This window comes from Pan troglodytes, chromosome 3 (assembly GCF_028858775.2).
Source record: "Pan troglodytes isolate AG18354 chromosome 3, NHGRI_mPanTro3-v2.0_pri, whole genome shotgun sequence".
Lineage (NCBI taxonomy): Eukaryota > Metazoa > Chordata > Mammalia > Primates > Hominidae > Pan > Pan troglodytes.
This window is the reverse complement of record NC_072401.2, coordinates 92,173,578-92,199,165: the sequence shown is the minus strand read 5'-3', so window position 1 is coordinate 92,199,165 and position 25,588 is coordinate 92,173,578. Positions and strand designations below refer to the sequence as shown.

The 25,588-nt window shown below is 36.3% G+C and overlaps 1 protein-coding gene across 22 annotated transcripts in view; it reads right to left on the bottom strand.

The window, feature by feature from the left end:
* CCSER1 (coiled-coil serine rich protein 1) overlaps positions 1–25,588 on the bottom strand; it is a 1,481,066-nt gene that overhangs the window by 785,294 nt on the left and 670,184 nt on the right. For 21 of the 22 annotated variants that reach the window (XR_010156641.1, XR_010156643.1, XR_010156642.1 and 18 more), the window contains one exon: positions 15,552–15,635. Coding sequence is in view for 18 of the 22 variants with exons in the window: in XM_016951876.3 (XP_016807365.2) it covers positions 15,552–15,635 (84 nt within the window). In the remaining 4 variants the exon portion in view is untranslated. Of the gene's footprint in view, positions 1–15,550; positions 15,636–25,588 lie in introns of those variants that run through there. The other variant, XM_016951882.3, reaches the window with a different exon arrangement.

Sequence of the window (25,588 nt, the reverse complement as noted above, 5' to 3'; positions counted from 1 at the left end):
TCATTAATTGTGCTGAACCTCAGTTCCCCTGTTTGTAATATATTGAGACTGACAGTAAAACCAACATAATGCCCAGAATGGTTGGGAACAGTAAGTGGAATACAGGCTGAGTGAAAAGATTACAGATTAACATGAAAAAGGACAATGGGAAGGGAGTTTATATGGATGGGATATCTGTTATATTAGTGTTAGATATGATTCACTCCTCAGCATTCATTATTAAAATACACATGTCACTTTTTAAATAGTAATTTAGTGTTACTACCAAAGTTGTTTGTTCATAGTCCAAGGACAATTAACAAAAGTTATACAATAGAGAAAAAAGGAAGGGTGTGTTTGGCTGCCTCAAATCTTTGGGGACTTTACTGATTCAAGTTCATCTTGTCTGGCTGTGTAATAAACCAAAAACTGCAAAATAGAGTAGGGATTGTGAATTTAGTAAAACAGAAAAATGGGCAGTTGTGTCTGTGTCAATTAGAAGAATTTTAAGGATCTCTCATTCCAAAGCAACAAAGTTCCATGAACTTAAATAGCTCAGAAATCCCCATAACCATCAAATTGACTGGTCTCTATTTGCTTTGTTCCTCTCAGTGTCACACTCCACAAGTCTGTGTATGCTATTAGCAGTGGGAAATAATTTGAGTGAAGGAACCTTACACTGAAGCACTTTTTGCTTCTCCATAGCAAACATAGTAAAATTTAATTTGCATATGCTTAGATTCTTTAAATGACATTCTGCAGCTTTGAGAAATTTATTTAACATCTTTGAGCCTTGGTTTCCTCAATATAAAAGAAAAAAGTATGGCCAAGGGTGAGGTAAGATACACAACTAAATGGCATAGCATAATATTGACACATAGTATGAACAATTATTTGCTTCATATACTTCTCAACATTTTATGCTGTAGTTAAGCATGAGCGGAGCAGGAGAGGTCTCTCCCCAACTCACTAGAAATGTCCGGTGATGGTTTGGCAATTATCGCATTGCCTCTCCAGAAACGATAATTTGGCTGTCAGGGAGAGAATCTCCTGATGGTCCACACAGGCTAACATTAGAAGTGTTAATTGAATGTAGGCCTCAGGGAGAAGCAGCTTCTTGGGCATGAGTGTTAACAGTCAAAATGGCGAAGTGTGATGTTTCAAGAACACATGCTACTAGAAAAAGGAAGGAAGCTTCAGATAGGCATGCATATAACTCCCTAAACACACTGAATGTGCTCAATTCCAAAAGGTAAGGAAAGCACTGCACATGCAGGAAGCCCACCCTAAGGAAAGAATTACGGGAAACAGACCAGCCTATAAAGTTCTAGGATCAAGGTTAAAGATCTCTTTTTTTTGCTGTCATCTACTCTCTCGCAGACCTTCAGGTGTGCACTTGGGTCCCTTCCAAGCAAATTTTCCTTTCTTTCATGTTCTAAAGACTTTTTAAAGAAACTTCCACTCCTGCTCTGAAACTTGCCTCGGTCTCTTTTTCTGCTCTATGCCCCTCAGTCAAATTCTTTCTGAGGCGGCAAGGACTGAAGTTACTATGGACCCATACAGACAGGCTGCTGTTAACTCATGGTAACTTGGATCTCTACCACCACTAACAATACTTTCATCAATATAGGTTATGAACATGTTTGGCATTTTAAATTTATTTTTACTCTTTCATTTGTACTTATGTTTTAGCGTAGCTGTTTTTTTCTCCAGTCTCATTAACTTCCTACCCATAGCCATTTTCTATTATGAATTGTTCACATTATAAACCATTCTATCTAAAAAATCAGTTTTTTAAGAGAGGCTTCAAATTGTATTATTTCACTAAGATGTTTTTCTGGTGAAATGAAGAGAAGCAGATGATCTTAGCACTTCCTAAATTTCTGAAAAGTTTTCATGGTTTTGTTGAACGTTGTTTCCTTAGTTTTTCTTTGTTTTCTAGAATATTTTAGATTAGAATCAATTTTAACTTTACCCTATCTTTTTACTTCTATAATTTCTCTTGACTACTTGTCTTTGCATCATTTCATAGCTCTGTTTTCCTCCACTTATTTTCTTGCTGTTATTTCTGGTGATACCCATTTTGCATTTAAGTTTCCTAGGTGACATCCCCACATGCTTGTTTGGCATCTAGTGGTTCCTCCAGGAAATTATATACCTAAACTCACAGTCTTTCTTTCCCCTTTCATTTCTATCTTTCATCTATATAATTTAATAATGTGACATTGTCTTGCTTTATTCTCTAAAAGTTCTCCTAACAAATGTAAGAGCAAAAAATACGATATAAATTTTATTCATTCCTTCAAATATTTACTAATTGCCTGCTTTGTTAGATATTGAGGCTATAGGAGAACAAAGACCCTATCATTAAGGAGCCCACCAATGAGAGGGAAAAACAAGTAATGATAAAGCCACATTTGACAGTAAAAAGGGAACACACAGGAAAAACACTTAAGCTCAAGCCTTTAGTGGGGATTACAACTGGTAAATTCCTCCTTTGTATTCCTTACAGAAACTATACTAGTCCTAGAATAGCTCAAAGAGTTGTAAAGTGATACAAAACTAAATTTTTAAAAACAATCTCCAGCCCATTCATTCTTGTTTTGTTCATCCACTGAGTAAAATATTTAATCAGAAGACATGATGAAATCATGCTGTTTGGATTTAGTGCTTCTCACTTTTGACCATTCTCTCACTCTGTATTTGGCTGACTATGGGAGATTTCTTAGTGATATAAATAGACTTATGGATAAGTATGTAGATACTGCATTCACACATGTTATAAAAATATAAAGATACATTTTAAGTCACTAAAAAATTTGCTTTCTCAGCTGAAAGAGTTCAAAAAATGCAACTTCAAAATATGCCACTTTGGTATGCTAATTACTTCAAATTGAGAGCACTTGAGGTATGTTGGATATAGGTGGACATTTTCTCAGAGCTCCCCTTATCTGGCTAAAGACAGCTCCTCCGAAAGTAATACAGCTATTGCCAATCCTCTCCCCGAGGGCTGCATCAACCAGGGAAGATTAACTCTTATCACAGGAGAGGAAGACAAGAAGTCGGCACCACACACAGACCAACTTTGTCACAAACCACCATGTATTCTTCTGAGGGCCCATTCACTTTTTCCAAAACCATTTACTCTCCTATAAATTGCCTACATCCCCTTCCCCCTCGGCTCTATAACCAGGGTATATAAGAATGATAAATCTCACTTGGTTTTAGGGTATTCAGTTGTCTTTCCTGCAATGTTCTGGTGCACATGATAAATTTGTGTAACTATTCTCCTATTAATCTGCCCGTTGTCAGATTATTTAACAGATTCAATTATTAAACTCTCAGAGGGCAAAAGAAAATTCTTCCCTCCCCTACACAGCTTTTAGATAAGATACTCAAATTGTTCTCTTTTCATGTCTCTGATAATGCTGTCATGATTTTACAAGCAATAATGTGTTTAACTCAAATATAAAGAGTGTCCATGAAATAGGACATGATTACTAAAATGACATTAAATGTGTCTGTGATGCCCTATGCGCTTTTTGATGAAACCCACCATTCTCACTTCCAAGGCTGGAAGAAGTGGCTGTAGGTGATTCCTCTAAAATAAATTTTTCTGTTTTGTTATCATTACCCAGTGTAATGCCTGTATAGCATAGCTAAATTGCTACCCCACCTTGACTCTCCTAATTTGTAAGAACAGGATGTCTGTGGTCTGAAGTTCCCAACCTGATCAGACCAGTTGAAACCAGTGGTATCCAAGATGGCAGCTCACTTGACCTCTGAAGAAACTCTAACTTTATTGTAATCTAATTTCCATGCTAAATGAAAGTCCCATCAGTGCCATGACAGTTAATCATCATGACAATGACCAGAAGAAACCATAAAAAGAAGGCAGCACTCTGGTTCTGAGATTTTCTCTGCCTATTCCCAGAAACTGCACGGATATTCCTCCCCTTGCTTTTAATGCTCAACACCTTAATTCAAGTAGCCTTCTATCTGTGACTTTCCAGCTCTCAGGAGCTGAGAAGTTGATTTGTGAGCTGTGCTCCCACTTCTCAATTCCATGGCCATCAAATAAAGTCTGAACTGCTTGATGCTCATTTTCAGTTTCACATAATGGCTTTGTAACACTGAACGGGGAAAGAACCCCCACTTCTGGGGGACCGGCTTTGCCAGTAACACTATCACAAGAGTTTCTGCCCTGACCACCCAAGTCTGACTGCTACTACCAGATGAATGGTAACCAATCCATAAATAGTAGCTATTATTTTTATTTTGGTATTGATATGTAGCAAAAGTGAACTGTGTTACCCTATTTTATACCACTAATATGTTTATAATCTCTCTGTAATTTATAAATCTGTTTGATGTAACAGGGAAAATAACATGTGCGTGGAGTCAGACAGATTTTCCTCTCAATCTTAACTGTCATGTATTATGCAGAATTAAATGAATCACATAATCCCCCTGAATTTAGTTTATTATGAATGAACTGGGAGTAATAATACTTATTTCTCAATTGTATTATAAAAAGTAAAGGCAATAATAAACCTAAAGCATTCACAGTACCTGTCAAAGGTTAGGAGCTCAGTAGCTAGTGGCTATTGTTATTAAAATTATGTAAGCCTATCTCCCTTTGCTTCCTTGAGGACAGATACCACTCTACTCCTTCATCATGTTAACACTTGCTCCAGTCAAAGTCCCCGGCTCAGACTGACTTTCAAATTTTTAAACATACTTTATTGTGAAGTAGAACATTACATGTTTATTTATATACATACAGTTAAATAAAGGAGGAGGCCATTGTTTTGGACTGAGCTTCTGTACTAGAGTCCAAAAGACTGAACCAAAATGGAGTCATTCATGTTAAGATTCCACGTCACCAAACTCAAGGTAACTTACTTTTCTGGCCTTCCAAGAAATCATGTAGAGGTGATAGCCAAATCCCAAACAAGCTAGTTTTTATTGGGCATAATAAGGAAGTTTCCTCCACTTTAACTCTTACAAGGAAAGTAACATGAAGTAACCTGATGTTAAACAATCCACTTTTTGTATTAGCTTGTTTCCTTGTTCCTATTCAAAGTACCTTATAAAAAACAATTGTTGTGCTGAGTGCGGTGACTCACGCCTGTAATCCCAGCACTTTGGGAGGACGAGGCAGGTGGATCACGAGGTCAGGAGATTGAGACCATCTTAGCTAATATGGCGAAACCCCGTCTCTACTAAAAATACAAAAAACTCGGGAGTCTGAGGCAGGAGAATTGCTTGAACCTGGGAAGTGGAGGTTGCAGTGATCCGAGATTGCACCCCTACACTCCAGTCTGGTGACAGAGCGAGACTCCATCTCAAAAAAAAAAAAAAAAAAAGCAACAACAAAAACAAAACAAACAAAAAAATACCAATTGTTTTGCCATGCCCAGAGGAGGAACTTTTGTAAATCTTTATATGAGATGCCACCAATTCATAAATTGTTAATAAAAGCCAATTACATCTTTAAACTAAATTTGCTGTAATTTTGTTTTTGACGGCCCAGTTACACACACAAAAAACACATATTTCCCCTTCTGCATATTATTAATTTCCATGATAATTCAGGAACATGCGTTATATATTTTTTTCTAAGTCTTTGGCTATCGTTATGTCCCACTGACTACTTAAATTGTTGCGTCTGTTAAATTACTCTAAGTACTGGAATCTTGATTAGTGTAACAAAAGAAGTATAAAATAAAGAAGATAGTTTGTAAATTGAATGACATAGCTTATACAATAAATTTAAAATATCCAAAATATTCAACTATTTAACTTTACGTATAAATTAATTTCAACTACATGCCTAATTTGATCACAATATGGTGGAATATTTTTAACTCAATTTATGCCTTAAAGGTAAAACACCTTCCTATTGGCATTTAAATCATAGAGCAATTATTTTCTTATATCCATGCTGTACTGCAATATAACAACCCTTTGTGATAAAGACTTTAACAAATATGTACTATTGCTACAGCAAATTCCATTGAATATTAAAGATTGTATCTTTTTGGCAGCTCTTCATCAGGGTACTGGAGTGTGTAAGAAACTGGAGGCAATCCCCATTATGTATCATAGGATACTGTCACATTCACACTCTACATCTGTCTCACAGAGCTGACTAGGAGAGTAATTACTGCTGAGATAAGCCTTTTCTGGAATATATGCAATTAATTCTCCTGAAAAAAGAAGGAAAGTAGCCTGACACTTTAATAATGTTTAAGTATACCTAATCTATTACTTTTCTGTTCGTAATGTTTCCTAAATATGAAAAAGAAAGAGGATTTGAAAGTACTTACAGCTGTCCATTTCTATGTAAATCATCCATGGAGCTGTAATATTCTATTCTAAAATGACTAGCATGAAATAATACCATAAATTATAATAGAATGTAGAGCAAGTGGGGAATTACTTTTAAGATAAATTCATGATATGATTTTCATGCACAAAGAATGTTTCTCTTATCATGCAGGAATTATTCTGTTATTAAAGTATCAAGGGCATACCATTTCATTCAATTTGAATTCTGAAAGTATCAAAATTACTCCTCTCTAGATTTCTGATAAAGTGCTAGTTAGCCATATGTATTTCTTAGTCTTTTATTTTTAGCTCACCCTTTTTATTATGCATAGTAACCTGATTACACATAATGATACACTTTCAGTTTTTCAACTGCCTTCAATTTTTTTCAAAAATCATCATTTCTACAAGTGCCTTTATTCAGTCCCATGTTTTGCTATTCAATTGTTAACAAATGAGCCGAGAACTTGCCTTACAGTTAATAAAGTAAATTACATTTGAAAAGGTTGGAGAAACATGATTGTTTACATGCTTACTTACACTCAAGTAAGAATATAATTTTCAATATTTGCTTTGAGTGAGAACAAAGTAGGTTGAATAACACGAAAAGGGATATACCTTTTTAAACATTTTTTTTAATGAGGCCTGGCTTTCTTGAGTTCATATTTACATTACGGGAGGAAAAAGTGTTCAACTCAATGATGTATCTATTATAATGGATGCCTGAAAAGCTTATTTTTAACCGTCCTCTTCTAAAAGAAAAACATAGGATTAAATAATATGGCAATAAATTAATATTAATAATGGCCAGAAAAGAAATGAAGCTAGTTAAAACTTTTATTTAACTTTGTGTAAACTATATGTCAAAAAGTAAAAAGTAAATTTTAATAAATGTAATATTTGTTTAATTAAAAAAGAGTCTGCAGAAGATACAGTATAGGTAATTACTAAATCACGCTCTTGATGTAACATTCATTTTTTAATTGTGCTTTAATTTTAAAAGTAAAATTAACATTTTAAAATAAAAAATAAAGTTCAGTTTTGAAGATATTATTAAAATTCAGTAAAATATTTAATTATAAACTAAAATGTCCAAACATCCCCCCCCAAAATAGAGAGCTCACGGTTCACACACTATTCTTTTGTTTTGAATCTTAAATACAAATAAATACTCCAAATGGTTACTATTAACTGATATAATTTAAGTATCTCAAGTTCCATGTCTTTGTCTTTACAATAACTATGCTCTCATTGCTTATTTTGAAATCTATATTTGAATACATTAATAAGTAGTACCTCAAATTTTAGAAACACAAACAGTTTACAGCTAGTTGGAAGGTTCTGACTTAAGATCACAAACTTAACTCTCAAAATAAAAATGTGTGGTGGAGGCCGGGCGCGGTGGCTCACGCCTGTAATCCCAGCACTTTGGGAGGCCGAAGCGGGCGGATCACGAGGTCAGGAGATCGAGACCATCCTGGCTAACACGGTGAAACCCCGTCTCTACTAAAAATACAAAAAATTAGCCGGGCGTGGTAGCGGGCGCCTGTAGTCCCAGCTACTCGGGAGGCTGAGGCAGGAGAATGGCGTGAACCTGGGAGGCGGAGCTTGCAGTGAGCCGAGATCGCGCCACTGCACTCCAGCCTGGGCGACAGAGCGAGACTCCGTCTCAAAAAAAAAAAAAAAAAAAAAATGTGTGGTGGAATCGTTGAGTGTTTCAGCTCCATAACTGAAAGATCTCCTAGTTAAACTTCCATTTAAAAATGCATTGTTTATTAAAGGACAGGTAATTAAAAAATGTGATAATTGAAAAAAATTTTAAAGTGTGTGGGGAAAAATGTGTGTGTGTGTATGTATGTGTGTGTGTGAAGTTTAAAACTTAATCATAACCTACATTTAGAATTCAGACCCACAAAAAAATCTTCTTAGGAAAGAGTCTCTCATTACCGACATGTTTTAAATTTTTTCCTCTGATAATAGTCATACATTATTCCTACAGTCAATGTATTCCCTTACTGCTTAAAAAGATGTGGTGGTGAAGGTAACTTAAATTTCACTAGCATTGAAAAGTATAGATGTTGTAATGTTAGTAAACAGAGGTAACTGTTAAATTTCACTAGCATTGAAAAGTATAGTTGTTGTAATGTTAGTAAACAGAGGAAGATTATGAAGGAAAACATAATAAGTATTTTTGTTTTGCTTTTTTGTTTAAATCATGTTATTAAGGGCTGTTATTAAAGTGTTTATTTTACAGAGGGCTAATAAACTTACTTTTTCAGAAAATCTATTTTGTTTTTCCGGTGACCCATTTGAATTGGACTTTTAAATAGAAAGTTTTTGTTTGTTTGTTTGTTTGTTTGTTTGTTTGTTTTGAGATGGAGTTTCACTCTGTCCCCCAGGCTGGAGTGCAATGGCAAGTTCTCAGCTCACTGCAACCTCCGCCTCCCAGGTTCAAACGATTCTCCTGTCTCAGCCTTGGGAGTAGCTGGGATTACAGGTGCCCACCACGCCCAGCTAATGTTTTGTATTTTTAGTAGAGATGAGGTTTCACCATGTTGGCCATGCTGGTCTCAAACTCCTGACCTCGTGATTCGCCCACCTTGGCCTCCCAACGTGCTGGGATTACAGGCGTGAGCCACCAGGCCCAGCCAAAACACATATGTTTTTACAGAAATAGACATAGAAAGCTGTATCTGATACATTTTACCCAGATCCGCTAGAAAACAAATAAAAGTGTCCAACGGGAAAATTCCGAATGGTAGAAACCCCAAAAGTTCAGAAATATAAACTGCTGACAACTTACATTTAGTAGTGTGATTATCCATACAAATCTGTTTAACATTTTTGAAAGTGTATATGTAAATTGTCATCCAAGTTAAAACAGTAAATTCACAGCACCGTCTACTAACCTTAATTAGGACAATTAAATTCTTCTCTTCACGGTCACAGAACTAACTAAATTTATTATGTTTTCATTTGTAATTTAACTCTAACTTACTTAAAAAATATTTTGAATTAATTTATTAATAAATACCAAATATACTTTCTTCAATTTCTGATGTCGTATAGTACACACTCTTCATCCATAGTGTAAAACCATTTATAAGATTTTTGAAACCACTGATAAGATTAATAATCATTTACAAGAACATATCCATCCCCCCAAAACACAAGACTACACTTCACCATCAACATTTATGACAAATATCTCAAATTTATTTTAGTCACCTGAGGATAATATTTACAGTGCCCTTCAGTATCATATAAGCAATAAAATTACATAGCATTCTTCAACATAACCTTCACTAAATAGCTGAGGGAAAGACACTGAAACTTTCTCAGAAGTGAGAAAAATATTTTTCTGTTTTATATCATTAAGTGTAATAAATTAAACTTATGATGCAAATATTTAAAATACCTTTTATTATAATTAATTATGATTAAGTATGCATACGTTTAGCTATTATGTTTAGACTTTTGATCTAAATCTATAGCTATGCTTTAAATATCTTAATAAATTAAATTAATAAAATCCCTAAATCTTTCTGTTGGATAAGAGCGATGTATTTCTAATATTCAAAAAGTCCAATATATTCTACAACATAAATAGAACCTATATTTTAAACTGTATATCCAAACATTTAATTATCAAAAAAGTCCTCCTTTTATTTTTGATTCTGAACATTGGTTCTTTTCCATGCCCTCAATTAGCTAATATTCTCTCCAATCACCATGATGTGTAATAATTCTCACTGAGGTGTATGTCATAGCTTTTGTTCTCATTTCCCACCCTGTTTAATAGTTCGCAGTAGTTCTTAGCAATCATCTTGTTCAGGGTTTTGGTTTGTTTGCTTGATTTTGTTCTCAGCTGTGGTTTTTCACCAAATAAAATCTTAGGAGTATAATGATATGCATTAAATAAAAACTGCTTATTGATTGAAATGATAATGTAATAAGTAATGACATGCAAAAAACAATGAAATGAGGGCTACTATCATTAAGTGGGTGGGGAATGGAAATCCACAGGATCCCTCTGCTGCCCTTATTTCCCCCAACACACACTGATCACGGAATGAAAACCATTAAACACATTGAAATTCTTCATTTATTTTCCAAAGAAGTAGTCTGGTGTTTTTCTGATTATACAAGTAATATATTTGTTATTAAAAATGATACATTACCAAATTAAAGCAGAAATTGAGCAGTCTAATTTCTCAAAGTTAAATACTATTAATTATTCTAGATTTTCTATACAATATACGTTTTTCACATCGTGTTATACAATATGCTGTTCTAAAATCTGCTTTTCCCTCCACTTAATAATTTTATAAGCAACATAGCTATAAAAATATATATAATATATAATACAGTTATATAAATATAAATATGCTATAATCTATCAAATTCACTATTGATAAATATGTAATATTTTTAATGTTATGGTCCTATGGTCTGAGTATGTCACCCCAAATTCTGTCATTGAAAACTTAATCCCAAACAGTGTTGGGAAGTGCCACCTATGGAGAGATGTTTAGCTCGTGAAGGCTTCCATCTTATGTATATACTAAAGCTGCTATAAAACGGGCTTGCAGGAGCAGATTCATACTCTTCTGCCTTTCTATCATGTGAGGACAAGCATTCCTTCCCTCAGCTTTCAAGGCACCATCTTGGAAGCAGAGAGATGGGCCCTAACCTGCTAGCTCCTTGATCTTGAACTTAGCAGCCTCTAGAACTGTGAGAAATATATTTCTGTTTCTATAAATTACCATAAATTATCCAGTCTGTGATATTTTGTTAGAACAGCACAAAACAGACCAAAACATACGGTGGTATTATTTGACAGTTGAAGAAACCAATGCCCAAATAGAGAAAAATACCTAAATCTGGTCACATAGGCAATTAAGATTAGAGGTAGGACAAGAAACTCATATCCCAATTTTCCATATCACCATATTGACTCACTCTTCTCCTCAAGTAAAGAAAGCTAAGGCCCCAGGAAGATGAAGAGAAGACATTTTTCCTTTGCTCTATTTCTTATTTAATGCAGAGGAGATTTTGTTCTATTATAGAACAGTTGGGAGTAGATGTTTCATGCTGTGAACTAGTTTCCTCTCTGTTTACCATACTACAAACTTCTGGCTACAGAATGTATGTCTCGTTTTCTCCAATTAGTTGCCCTAGCACATAATCCCAGGACACTCTAATATTCTAACACTTAATATCCCTTTGGACATAATAAAACAATTACAAGTGATTATTTTTATCTCGATCTGTTGAAAACAGTAAATCTCACCAAGGTAAGTAATGCATAAATATTTCAGGGATAATAAGTCTTGACTTTTTAAAATTGTTCCTAAGAGTACAAACAGCTTATTGTTTTCTTTTTAAAAAGAAGGAATAAATTGGAAGTGTGGCTATAAAATACAAAAATACATTCACATTAGAAATGCAATTAATAATCTGAATAGTTTACCCAAACAACATCAATACATAATCCTAAATCAAAATTATTATTTTCAGTTTGTTAGTGTATTTATGCTTTGTGAAATCTACCCACCCAGCAATAAAAAAGAATTAAGCCAATGTAATAATTTTGAAATCATATGGTAGAAAAGAATAATTTTTGAAACGTGCATTTAATGCTGGAAAAAAAATATATAGTAGAACTCTCTAATTTTCCACAACTGAACTTGCTAATATTAAACAGTCATGAGCACAAAGAGTATGTGCTATGTACTGAATTGTTCCCCCTGCTCCACAATTCATGTATTGAAGCCCTGACTCCCGGCGTGATAATATTTGGAGATAGGACCTTTGGGAGATGATGGGAGGTTTGGTGAGGCCATGAGGTGGGGTCCTTATGATAGGATTAGTGTCTTTAGAAGACGAGACATCAGAGGGCTTACATGATCTCTCTTTCTCCCTCTTCTCTCTCTCTCCCTATGTGCATGCACCAAGGAAAGACCATGTGAGCACATACTGAAAAGATGGCCATCTGCAAGCCAGGAAGACAGCCCTCACCACAATCCCAACACTCTGGCACCGGATCTCAGACTTCTATCCTCCAGAAATCTGACAAATAAACTTTAGTTGTTTAAGCCACCCCATCTACGGCATTTTGTTTTGGTAGCCTTAGCAGCTAAATATAGTGTACAAACAGTTACATATTTAATAGCCCAAGGAAGGTGCATCTCTTGTGCTGGAGTTTTTTGTTTTTTTCCTGGGTATCTATAAATAGATGTTTTTTCTATAACATACCATTTCATTGGGGACTACACATTTAATCGAATATCCCTATAGCAGTGGTTCTCACCTGGAGGCAACTTTGCCCCCATGGGACATTTGGCAATGTGTAGAGGTGCTACTGGCATCTAGAGGAGAGAGGCTAGGGATGCTGCTAAACATCCTACAATTCATAGCACAGACACAACAAAGTGCCACCAGCACTATTGTTGAGAAACCATGCCCTAAAAACAAATGACTGAAACACTTGCATTTAAATGACTAAAAAACTTGTTATGGCCCAGAGTGGTGGCTCACATCTGTAATCCCAGCACTTTGGGAAACCGAGGTGGGCAGATAATTTGAGGTAAGGAGTTCAAGACCAGCCTAGCCAACATGGCAAAACCTCGTCTCTACTAAAAATACAAAAATTAGCCGGGCATTGTGGCGTGTGCCTGTGGTCCCAGCTTCTTGGGAGGCTGAGGCAAGAGAATCGCTTGAACCCAGGAGGTGGAGGTTGCACAGTGAGCTGAGATCATGCCACTTCACTCCAGCCTGGTGACAGAGCAAGATTCTATCTTAAAAAAAAAAAAAGAAAAGAAAAACATTTCTTTTTTTCTAGACCCATTCTGTCCCTAACTTTTTACAACTCTTCCCACTATTGATGAGGCTAACTAAAAAATATAAATAATCAAAAAATTTAAAACTTTCTTAATTACTAATTGGGAATAAAGCCTTTCTTGGTACAATTACATCTAATTTCATTCTACAGTGTATATGCAGATACAATTGCTTGTGATAATAACAGTGGTCAAGAAATCAGAAACCCATGAGAAAGAATAGAAAACTGAATCAGTTCTAAATTATTAAAGATTATGAACCTGTAGTATATAGTAGGGTATAACTCAACTGGTTTCTAAAATTTTTTGAAATTTTCAATGTAAGTAAAGCATAAGTGTAAAATTTAACCTCCACCATAACAAAATGTCACAAGTTATTTATTACCAGGACCAGAAATAGGAGGACCAAAATTTTCCATGGATGCAAGGGGTTTGCATTGGCCTACATGATTGGCATTTCTTATCCATGCTCCAAATCCAGATGGAATGACAATTTTTTTTCCAACCATGTTTCCTCTAAGTAAAATTCTTGAATCACCAATTACATACTTCCCCCTTAGCTGCAGTCCTTTTTAATTAATAAAATAAACTATATTTTTAAAAGTTAACACTTTTCCTGTTTATTCAAGATGATTATGCAAACTACAATAGCACAAAATTAAAATGCTCCTTTATTGTTCCCTGAGAAATTTTAGAAACTAAGTAGCCAATTTGAGTAATTCAAGTATAAAGAAAAGAAAAAAATATATATAGGACTTTTTTAGATGGAGGTGTACTAAATTTTTTAAATTATAACTATGTAGTACTGTCTTCGAAAGTAATCATTTTCTTTTTCATTTAATTCAGCAAATGAAGGTCCGATTTCTTATATATGAATGTTTTAAAACTGATCATAACTAATGCTGAGAAAGAAAGAATACTCTTTTCTGAGTTAATTACCCAAATTCAAAATAAGCACTCTCTGACAAAGTAATAAATACTCTGCTATGTTAAAATTGATTATTTTAACCATTATGCAATAAATATCTATATGTGATATTTAGTCAACTCAAACATATTTTTGTATGCAATGTAAAAAAGCATTATTAGATAATATGTACCTAGAGGGCTATATTTAAATAAAGAAATGTTTTCATTATGTAATACATAAAATTGACACTACAATATGTTACTTACAGGTTTATAAAAGGTTATTTAGGTAATGTAACACATGTTCCTTTTGTCTGTGATACTATTCTTATCCTAAGTACTAGTTTATAAGTCTTCTAAAGCCACAGTAACATGTTAATGGGACCAAGGATCAGCATCAATCCAATCCTAGAACACTGTTTAAATAAAGGTCAAGTTTCAGGGAAAACATTGTCAGTTGTGAAGAGTCTATAAATTATGCTCTGAATTTCTCCAATATCTCACTAATATGTCAGGAGTCCTCAGAAGTTCGATGGTCTACAAAGTCTGTTTTGTAATTTAGTTGTGTTCAATAATTACATAATACACTATTGTGAGTCTAAAATAATCATTAAAAATACGTTGAGAAGGATTTGTTTCTTCATCTTGATAATGAGTCAGGGTCTCTCTTATTGCATGGTTATTTCTTTAATCTATTCTTAGTGTAAAAATGAATGATGAATTAAAAATATCTCTTCTTATTTCTTTCTATTTAATTATTGTTTTAGAGTACTATCTTTTAAAATTTATATCGAGTGCACATTTTATTGCAAAATACTGTTAATATTCATAGATAAATAGAAAACACATACTTAGAAAAAATAATGCCCACTGCTCTGTCTGCTATCTACCAAATGTATTTTTATATTATGAAAGTGTAATTCCTTACTTTCTTTCATGATATTACATTAAAAACCATACTCCAAAACCTGAACCACACACACTTCATATTTTTGTACAATTTTTACATAATTTGGGAACTATATAATAAATTAACAAGAAGTCTCATTAGGTTAATGTATTTTTGATGGCTTTATAAAAGTAAAATGTAAAATCTGGTTTTGTTTGCTAGATCAAGTATTTTGCTTTATATTATAGATCTGTATCTTTAGGTATAGCTTTATGGAGTTAAATCATGCACTTTACAAAAACAATGTGGCCTAAGCCTTCAAGATTTCTGATAGATACAACTGAAATGTTTAATCCTGGTTCAGTGATAAGTTTCTGGAATCATATACATTTCCACATATATTATAAAACATCCTTTCTATTCCTCAGCTTGTCAAAGATCTATAGTTTTCATGACAGAATTATAAAAACTGATCATTGGATTGAACCACTGGAAGGATTTACAAATAACTAATGCCATTGGTGTTAATAAATAAGGGTGTGGAACAAATAACCTTGAAAGTAAAGTACACTCGTGAGCCAAGCATTGTTATCACTTACCAGCTCTTCCTGAAGTTGGGAAATGAGTTCATCCTTCTCTTTCAGCTGCAGCTTGAGCATCGAGCATTCATCTTTCATTATATCCTATGAAAACATCAAAGAGACAGCATAATAGGCTTAGCCCTTTTACTTTGCTCTTGATAAGGAAAGTCAGCTTCACACAGTGGGAGATAATTGCATCTGACTAATGAAACTCAAATTCCCTCTATAGTATGATATTTTTCATAATATATTCTTAGTTGCAAAAAATAAGTTAATGTATCCAAAAAATGCTTTTATGCTACACATAATCATGTAGACACACACACACACACACACACACACATCCACACACACATATGTTTTTGCTTAGTTTTTTGTTTTGCTTTTGGTATTCCTCTATCAATTTATTTGCCTATGACAGAAACCAGGAAACCTTCCTAAATTATTCCCTCTCATGTTTGTGCATACATAGTAAGTAGAACAGAAATAACTCTACATTTAAAAAGATACTGATATGGCTTGGCTCAGTGTCCCCACCCAAATCTCATCGTGAATTGTAATCCCCACATGTGGAGGGAGGGACCTGGTGGGAGGTGGTTGGATCATGGGGGTGGTTTCTCCCATGATAGTCTCATGATAGTGAGAAAGTTCTCATGATATCTGATGGTTTAAAAGTGGCAGTTTTCCCTGAGCACTCTCTGACTCCTGCCACCTTGGGAGGACATGCCTTACTTCCCATTAGCTTTCCACCATGATTGTAAGTTTCCTGAGGCTTCCCCAGCCATGAGAAACTGTGAATCAATTAAACCTTTTTCCTGTATAAATTACCCAGTCTTAGATCATTCTTTATTGCAATGTGAAAATGGATAATACAGAAAATTGGTGATTGGAGTGGGGCACTGCTATAAAGATAAACTGAAAATGTGGAAGCACCTTTGAAACTGGGTAATGGGCAGAGGTTGGAACAGTTTGGAGGGCTCAGAAGACAGGAAGATGTGAGAAAGTTTGGAGCTTCCTAGAAACTAAAGTGGTTTTGATTAAAATGTTATGGTGATTTGGTCAATAAAGTCCAGGCTGAGGTAGTCTCAAATGAAGATAAGGAACTTATTGGGAACTGGAGTAAAGTTCACTATTGCTATGCTTTAGCAAAGAGCCTGATGCCATTTTGCCACTGCCCTACAGATCTGTGAAACTTTGAACTAGAGAGACATGATTTAAGGTACCTGGTGGAAGAAATTTCGAAGCAGCAAAGCATTCAAGAGGTGACCTGGCTGATTCCAAATGCATTCAGTCATATGCATTCAAAAACAGATTATTGGAAACAGGCACTTTTATTTAAAAGAGAAGCAGAGCATAAAAGTTTGAAAAATTTGCAGCCTGACCTTGAGGTAGAAAAGAAAAACCCATTTTCTCGGGAAAAATTCAAGATGACTGCAGAAAATTGCATAAGTAATGAAGAGCCAAATGTTATAGCCAAGACAATGGGGAAAATGTCTCCAGGTCATTTCAGAGATCTTCACCGCAGCCTCCCATCACCGTACAGGAGCCTCTCCCAACAAGGGAAGCAGCCTCTCCCATTACAGGCCAGGAGGCTTAGGAGAGAAAAATGGTTTTGTGGGCTGTGTCCAGGGCCCTGCTGCTCTGTGTAGCCTTGAGCCATGGCAGCCTGCATCCCAGCTGCTCTAGCTCCAGCCATGGCTAATAGGGGCCAACGTACAGCCCAGGTCTTTCTTCAGAGTGTACAAGCCCCAAGCATTGGTGGCTTACATGTGGTGTTGGGCCTGTGGGCACACAGAGGATAAGAGTTGAGGTTTGGGAACCTCTGTCTAGGTTTCAGAGAATGTATGGAAATGCCTGGATGTTCAGGCAGAAGTCTGCTGCAGGGGTAGAGCCCTTAAGGAGAACCTCTGCTAGGGCAGTGCAGAAGGGACATGTGGGGTTGGAGCCACCCACACAGAATCCCCACTGGGGCACTGCTTAGGGGAACTGTGAGAAGAGGGTCACTGTCCTCCAGACCCCAGAATCATAGATCCACCAACAGCTTGCACCATGTGCCTGGAAAAGCCACAGGCACTGTATTAGTCCATTTTCATACTGCTGATAAAGACATACCTGAGAATGGAAAGAAAAAGAGGTTTAATTGGACTTATAGTTTCACATGGATGGGGAGGCCTCAGAATCATGGCAGGAGGTGAAAGATACTACTTACATGGCAGTGGCAAGAGAAAATGAGGAAGAAGCAAAAGTGGAAAGCCCTGATGAACCCATCAGATCTGTGAGACTTATTCACAATCATGAGAATAGCATAGGAAAGAACAGCCCCCATGATTCAATTACCTCCCCCAGGATTCCTCCCACAACATGTGGGAATTCTGGGAGATACAATTCAAGTTGAGATTTGGGTGGGGACACAGCCAAACTATATCAGGCACTCACCACCAGGCTGTGAAAGGAGCCGCAGGGGATATACCCCACAGAGCCACAGGGGTGGAGCTGCCCAAGGCCATGGGAGTCCATCCCTTGCATCGGCATTCCCTGGATGTAAGACACAGAGTCAAAGGAGATTTTGGAGCTTTAAGATTTAATGACTGGCCCACCAGGTTTCAGAATTGCATGAGGCCTGTGGCCCTTTTGTTTTGGCCAATTCCTTTCATTTGGAATAAGAACATTTACCCATTGCCTGTACCTCCATTGTAGCTTGGAAGTTAAGTAACTTGCTTTTGATTTTACAGGCTCATAGATGAAAGAGATTTGCCTTGTCTCAGATGAGACTTTGGACTTGGACTTTTGAGTTAATGCTGTAATGAGTTAGACTTCGGGGGACTGTTGTGAAGGCAAGATTGGTTTTCAAATGTGACAAGAATGTGAGATTTGGGAGGGGCCAGGGACAGAATGAAATGGTTTGTCTCTGTGATCCCACCCAAATCTCATCTTAAATTGTAATTCCCATGTGTCACAGGAGAGACCTGGTGGGAGGTGATTGGATCATGGGGGTGGTTTCCCCTATGCTGTTCTGGTGATAGTGAGGGAGTTCTCATGAGATCTGATGGCTTAAAAGTGGCAGTTTCCCTTAAGCTCTCTCTCTCTCCTGCTGCTTTGTGAAGAAGTACCTTGCTTCCCCTCAGCCTTCCGCCATGATTTTAAGTTTCCTTAGGCCTCCCCAGCCACACAGAATTGTGAGTCAATTAAATCTCTTTGTTTTATGTATTATGCAGTCTGAGGTTGTTCTTTATAGTGGTGTGAAAATGGACTAGTATAGATACTATATCTACCATTTGGTCCCTGGCTATAATTAAATATTAATTCTCAAACCAATATCCAAGTTACAGTGCTCATCTTTAGTGATGTCCCTGTAACAATTGTGCCTTTCACTAGAGCTCAATCTTTGGGCATTTAATCTTCTCACTCTGCATGTACACCCAACCACGACCTCAATGTACACAATATATCCACATCCATGGCCTCTACTACTGTATGCTGGTATGATGGTTAATACTGAGTATCAAATTCATTGGATTGAAGGATACAGGGTATTGATCCAGGGTGTGTCTGTGAGGCTGTTGCCAATGGAGATTAACATTTGAGTCAGTGAGCTGGGAAAGGCAGACCCACCCTTAATCTGGGGGGGCACAATCTAATCAGCTGCCAGAATGGCTAGAATATAAGCAGGCAGAAAAATGTGAAAAGAGAGAGTGGCCTAGCCTCCCAGCCTACATATTTCTCCTGTGCTGGATGCTTCCTGCCCTTGAACATTGGACTCCAGGTTCTTCAGTTTTGGAATTTGGACTGGCTCTCCTTGCTTCTCAGCCTGCAGATGGCCTATTGCGGACCTTGTAATCATGTGAGTTAATACTTCATAAACTCATATATATATATATGTGTGTTTATATATATATATACGTGTATATATATGTGAGTTTATTAAGTGTATATATATATGTGTGTGTGTGTGTGTGTGTGTATATATATATATTCCATCAGTTCTGTCTCTCTACAGAACCCTGACTAATACAGCTAGTAACTACAAGATACAACTAGCTAATCCAGAATTATCTGTATTCCAAGCTCCAGCTCTTAAGTACAACTACTCACTAAACATATACTCAATATTGTTCCACAGACACTCCAATTCAACATCCTCTTCCGCCACCTTGAGACTTCACTTCTGCTGATTTCCCCATTATCTTCCTATTTCCTAAATTAATAATCAGGAAGCCATCATATATGCTCAGCTGCTACTCACTTTGAACCAAATCTGGAACTAAATTTAATCTCTACTTCTTCACTATTTCTTGGACTTACTCCTCTCTATTCCGCATTGACAGTCTAAGTACTTGTTGCTTCTTACCCAAATTTCTGTAATTGTCTCTAAAGTGATTTTTCCTTTATCTCTATCACTTTCCTTATTTGCCAGAGAGATTTTTCTAAGCAGGAATTAATTTCGTCACTTCCTAATTTAACAGCTAATCATCTCCTCCTTCAGGAAGAAAATCAAAACTCTTCAGCATAGTGTATTGTACCCTTCATTATCTGTTACTTGCTTATTTCTGGAGCTGCAAGTTTTTGACTTTCAACCTCCTCACTTTGTTCATTCCTACAGCACTGAAATGCAATGTTGTTTCACATCTCCTCACTTTACACATGCAAATTTCTGGATTTTATTGCCTTCTACCCGTCGTATCCTTCTCTCCCTCATAATACCTCATGCTCCAAGACACATCTCAAGAATTACTCCTGCCGGACGTGGTGGCTCACGCCTATAATCCCAGCACTTTGGAACGCCGACATGGGCAGATCACGATGTCAGGAGACAGGAGATCGAGACCATCCTGGCTAACACAGTGAAACCCCGTCTCTACTAAAAATACAAAAAATTAGTTGGGCGCGGTGGTGGGCGCCTGTAGTCCCAGCTACTCAGGAGGCTGAGGCAGGAGAATGGCGTGAACCCGGGAGGCGGGCCTTATAGTGAGCCGAGATCGCGCCACTGCACTCCAGCCTGGGCGACAGAGCGAGACTCCGTCTCAAAAAAAAAAAAAAAAAAAAGAATTACTCTTTATTTCACTAGAAAGATTTTCCTTTTTGGCCAAGTGGCACACCCCTTTGGGAATGCTCCATAGCATCCATACCATACATCATTTCATGCAATACTTAAAGTGTTGTTTGCTTGTTCTCCAACCTCACTGAACTAGTTTTGGTTGTTGTTGTTGTTGTTGAGAGGGAGTCTCACTCTTGTTGCCCAGGCTGGAGTGCAATGGCACAATCTCGGCTCACCGCAACCTCTGCCTCCCGAGTTCAAGCAATTCTCCTGCCTCAGCCCCCCTAGTAGCGGGGATTACAGGCATGTGCCACCACACCTGGCTAATTTTTTGTATTTTTAGTAGAAACGGGGTTTCACCATGTTGGTCAGGCTGGTCTCAAACTCCAGACCTCAGGTGATCTGCCCACCTTGACCTCTCAAAGTGCTGGGATTACAGGCATGAGCCACCGTTCCCAGCCTCACTGAACTAGTTTTATTCCCTATTTGAGCATATAGCTTCTATTGCATTACCATATTACTAGCACCAAACATAATAACTGACACATATAAGGTGATCAAATTTGGCTGGCCATGGTGGCTCTCGCTTGTAATCCCAGCACTTTGGGAGGCCAAGGAAGGAGGATCACTTGAGCCCAGGACTTCAAGACTAGCTTGGGTAACACAGTGCAACACCATCTCTATTTGAAAAAAAGAAGATGCTCGAATTCATGTTTTTTTCCAATACAATTACCAAATAAGCAGTATAAACAGCAGTGTACCCATTTTCTCTGAAATCTGGCACCCTTATCTGAGCTGACAAAGAACAACAACAAAAAAAAACATCTAAAGGACTACAGAAAACATAATACCTGTTTATTCTAGTTCTCATGGTAGAATTTCTACTTCTTCCATACTGAGCGACAAAGAATGTATAGTTCTTATTTATTTATTTAGAGACAGGGTATCACTCTGTCTAGTAGTCTGGAGTGCAATGGCTCAATCAAGGCTCACTGTAACCTCAAAGTCCTGGGCTCAAGTAATCTTCCTGCCTCGGCCTCCCAAGTAGCTAGGACTGCAGGCATGTACCACCACATCCAACTAACTTTTTTTTTTACCTTATTTTTTTTTTAATTTTATTTTCATTGGTTTGTTATTATTATTTCAACAGCTTTAGGGGTACAAGTGGTTTTTGGTTACATGGATGAATTGTACAGTGGTGAAGTCTAGGATTTTAGTGTACTTATCACCTAAATAGTGTACATTGTACCCAATAGGTAATTTTTCATCCCTCACTCCCTTCACACTTCCCTGCTTCTAAGTCTCCAGTGTCTATTATATCACTCTGGCTTTGCATATCCACAGCTTAGCTCCCACTTATAAATGAGAACATGGGGTATTTAGTTTTCCATTCCTGAATTACTTCCAAGTTGCTGCAAAATACTTTCACTAGTTTGTTATTTTTATGGCTAAATAGTATTCCACAGTGTGTGCTGTGTGTGTGTGTGTGTGTGTGTGTGTGTGTGTGTGTGTGTGTGTATGATCTTGTTCTTCACCAAGGCTGGAGTACAGTAGTATGATCAGCTTACTGTAACCTCAACCTCCTATGCTTAAAGGATCCTCCTGCCTCAGCCTCTTGAGTAGCTAAGACTACAGGATATGCTACCATGCCTAGCTAATTGTGTGTGTGTGTGTGGAAATGGGGTCTCACTTTGTTGCTCAGACTGTTCTTAAATTCCTGGGCTCAAGTGATCCTCCTACCCCAGCATCCCAAAATGTTGGGATTACGGACATCAGCCACCATGCCTGACTTATAATACCATATTTTCTTTATACATTTATCAGTTGATGGGCACTTAAATTGATTCCATATCTTTGTAATTGTGAATTGTGCTGTGATAAACATATGCATGCACATGTCTTTTTGATATAATGATTTCTTTTCCTTTGGGTAGATACCCAGTAGTGAGATTGCTGAATTTAATAATAGAGGTACTTTTAGTTCTTTGAGAAATCTCCATAATACTTTCCATAGAGGTTGTACTAATTTACAGTCTCATCAGCAGTGCATAAGTATTCCATTTTCACCATTTACCACATCCATGGTAACATCTATTGTCTTTTGATTTTTAAATAATGGTTATTCTGGATAAAGTGACATCTCATTGTGGTTTTAATGGACATTTCCCTGGTGGTTAGTGATGTTGAGCATTTTTTCATATGGTTTGTTGGCCATTTGTATATCTTGTTTTGAGGAATGTCTGCTTATGTCATTTACCCACTTTTTAATGGGATTATTTATTTTTTTTCTTGCTGATTTGAGTTGCTTGTAGATTCTGGATATTAGTTCTTTGTCGATGTACAGGTGGCAAATATTTTCTCTCATTCTATAAGTTGTCTGTTTACTCGGTTGATTATTTCTTTTGTTGTATAGAAGCTTTTAAGTTTAATTAGGTCTCATTTATTTATTTTCCTTTTTGTTACATTTGTTTTTGGGGTCATAGTCAAAAATTCTTTGCCTAAGCCAATGTCCAGAATCATTTCTCTTAGGTTTTCTAATATAATTTTTATGGTTTTAGGGCTTAGATTTAAGTCTTTAATCCATCTTCGGTTAATTTTTGTACATGGTGAGAATAGGGATCCAGTTTCATTCTTCTATATCTGGCTATCCAATTTTTCCAGCATCATTTATTGAATAGGGTGTTCTTTGCTCAGTGTATGTTTTTGTTGGCTTTGTCAAAGATCAGCTGGCTGTTGCATTTGCTTTTATTTCTGGGTTCTCTATGCTGTTCCAATGGTCTATGTATCTACTTTTATACAGGTACCATGTTGTTTTGGTTACCATAGCCTTGTAGTAAAATTTGAAGTAATATGATGCCTCCAGATTTATTCTTTTTGCTTAGGATTACTTTGGCTATTAGCACTCTTTTTTGGTTCCACATAAGTTTTAAAATTGTTTTTTTCCTAATTCTGCAAAAAATGACGTTGGGGTATTTTTATAGGAATTGCATTGAATCTTTGGATTGCTTTAGGCAATATGGTCATTTTCACAATTTTGATTCTAACAGTCCATGAGCTTAAGCATAGGATGTATTTCCATTTTTTATGTCATATATGATTTTTTTCATCAGTGTTTTATAGTCCTTACAGAGCTCTTTCATCTCCTTGGTTGAGTATATTCATAAGTTTTTTTTTTTTTGCAAATGTAAATGAGACTGAGTTCTTGATTTGATTTTCACCATGGTCATTATTTTACCCAGAAACTTTTAAAATATTTTGTTGAGATGGGGTTGTTTTATGTTGTCCATGCTGGCCTCCAACTTCCTACCTTGGCCCCTTGAAGAGGTAGGACTACAAGTGTGAGCCACCACACCTAGCTTAGTTGTAATTTATTAATATATCTTTTCATTTGCTGACAACCAGCTTGACTATGAGGAAGATGCTTATTAACTCTTTCTGTTTCACCTCTTTTACAGTAGTCCAATTTCTTCCCCAAATCTTGGGTATTATGGACAGGGATTATACTCATTTTTAATACTTATACTCCTAGACTCTAAATATTACTGTTAATGGTAAAAGGTTTTACCTGCTCTATATTGCAAAGGAAATATTAATATTAGCATAGTAGGATGCAGGTAAGATAATAATCATGATTCTTACAATCAGAGAGATACAGGATCAAATCCTGAATGCTACAAGTAACTAGCCAGGTAGTTCTGTGCTAGTTACTTAACTTCTTTAGTCCCATGGAAATTTCTGTGGAGGTTGATGATGACACCAAACTATAACCACCTTATGACAAAAACTCTATTGTATTACTACTTATATTACCAAAGTCTTGCATAATATGTCACTTAAGAAAAGTTAATTTTATTCATAAAATAAAATGTCACAAGTTGGTTCTCCAGGAATCAAATGGAGTTAAGGATACATAAAGTTTATTAAGGAAGGGAAAGGAAAGGAAATGTGAAGAAAAAAAAAAAAAAAGAAGAGGATTCAGGATTGAGTAGGGGACAGTCAAATCTTGATTCCTACTAACAAATTCTCTATGAGCCAAATGAGGGGCTCATAGCTAAGATTTCCTGTTACAGAAATCCCCATGTTGAGCAAAAGTGGGTTGGCTCTTATACTACTCCCTTGTTCAGTCATTGGTTCGTGGGGAGTGCCTCACAAACAGCTAGATCTCAGCCTTTGCTTCAGATCACCCAGTGATGAGCTTGAACTTCATCTGGAGAGCTGAGGCTGACCCTTGAAAAAGCTAATGCTGTAGTGGGCTAGCCACACTCCTGGAAGCTGGTCAGTGAGTCCTTTACTGAGATGGGATCTGAGATTTGGCCTATATCTACTACAGTTGTTTTTGTTGAACAATTAACAACAGTATTTTTGTATTAATTAACATTTTGTTAATTAAATAGTTTAAAATGGAACATTTCCCTATATTGTGGCTACTAGGAACTGCAAAGAAACTCAGTTTTCCAAAATTATGCTCATTTAAAAAATTCTTAGGTTTTATTCCCGGGAAAATTTTTGAAGGAGTTCACAATCTCACCGCATTAAACTGGATAGATGCTAATATATCATTTACATTCATTTATGGAATAACACATATAAAATATTTATTATATGCCATAAGAAGACAATTTATAAAAGTCTTCTCTATGAATGGCTTTGCAAATGAATTTTTGCTACGCAGCATTTTGTCTTTAGTTGTATATATACAGTGGCAACATTCACATAAATATTAGCTTGGTGCAAAAGTAATTTAGGCTTTTGCCATTACTATTATGACAAAAACCGCAATTACTTCTGCACCAACCTAAAATATCTATCTAGCAGGCAAAATGAAAGCCTTTAAACAACACTTACTCTCAAATGAGGGTTGATAGCAATAACCCATCAAAATTCTCATTGTATTTGCAAAATTCTAGAACATATTTGTAAGGATGATCTATTGAGTTAGAAATCATATTGATGTGTAGAATGAACAGGATTTTAATATTCTTAGCATTCAAAATGAAGTTATTCCATTAACCTGTAGGCT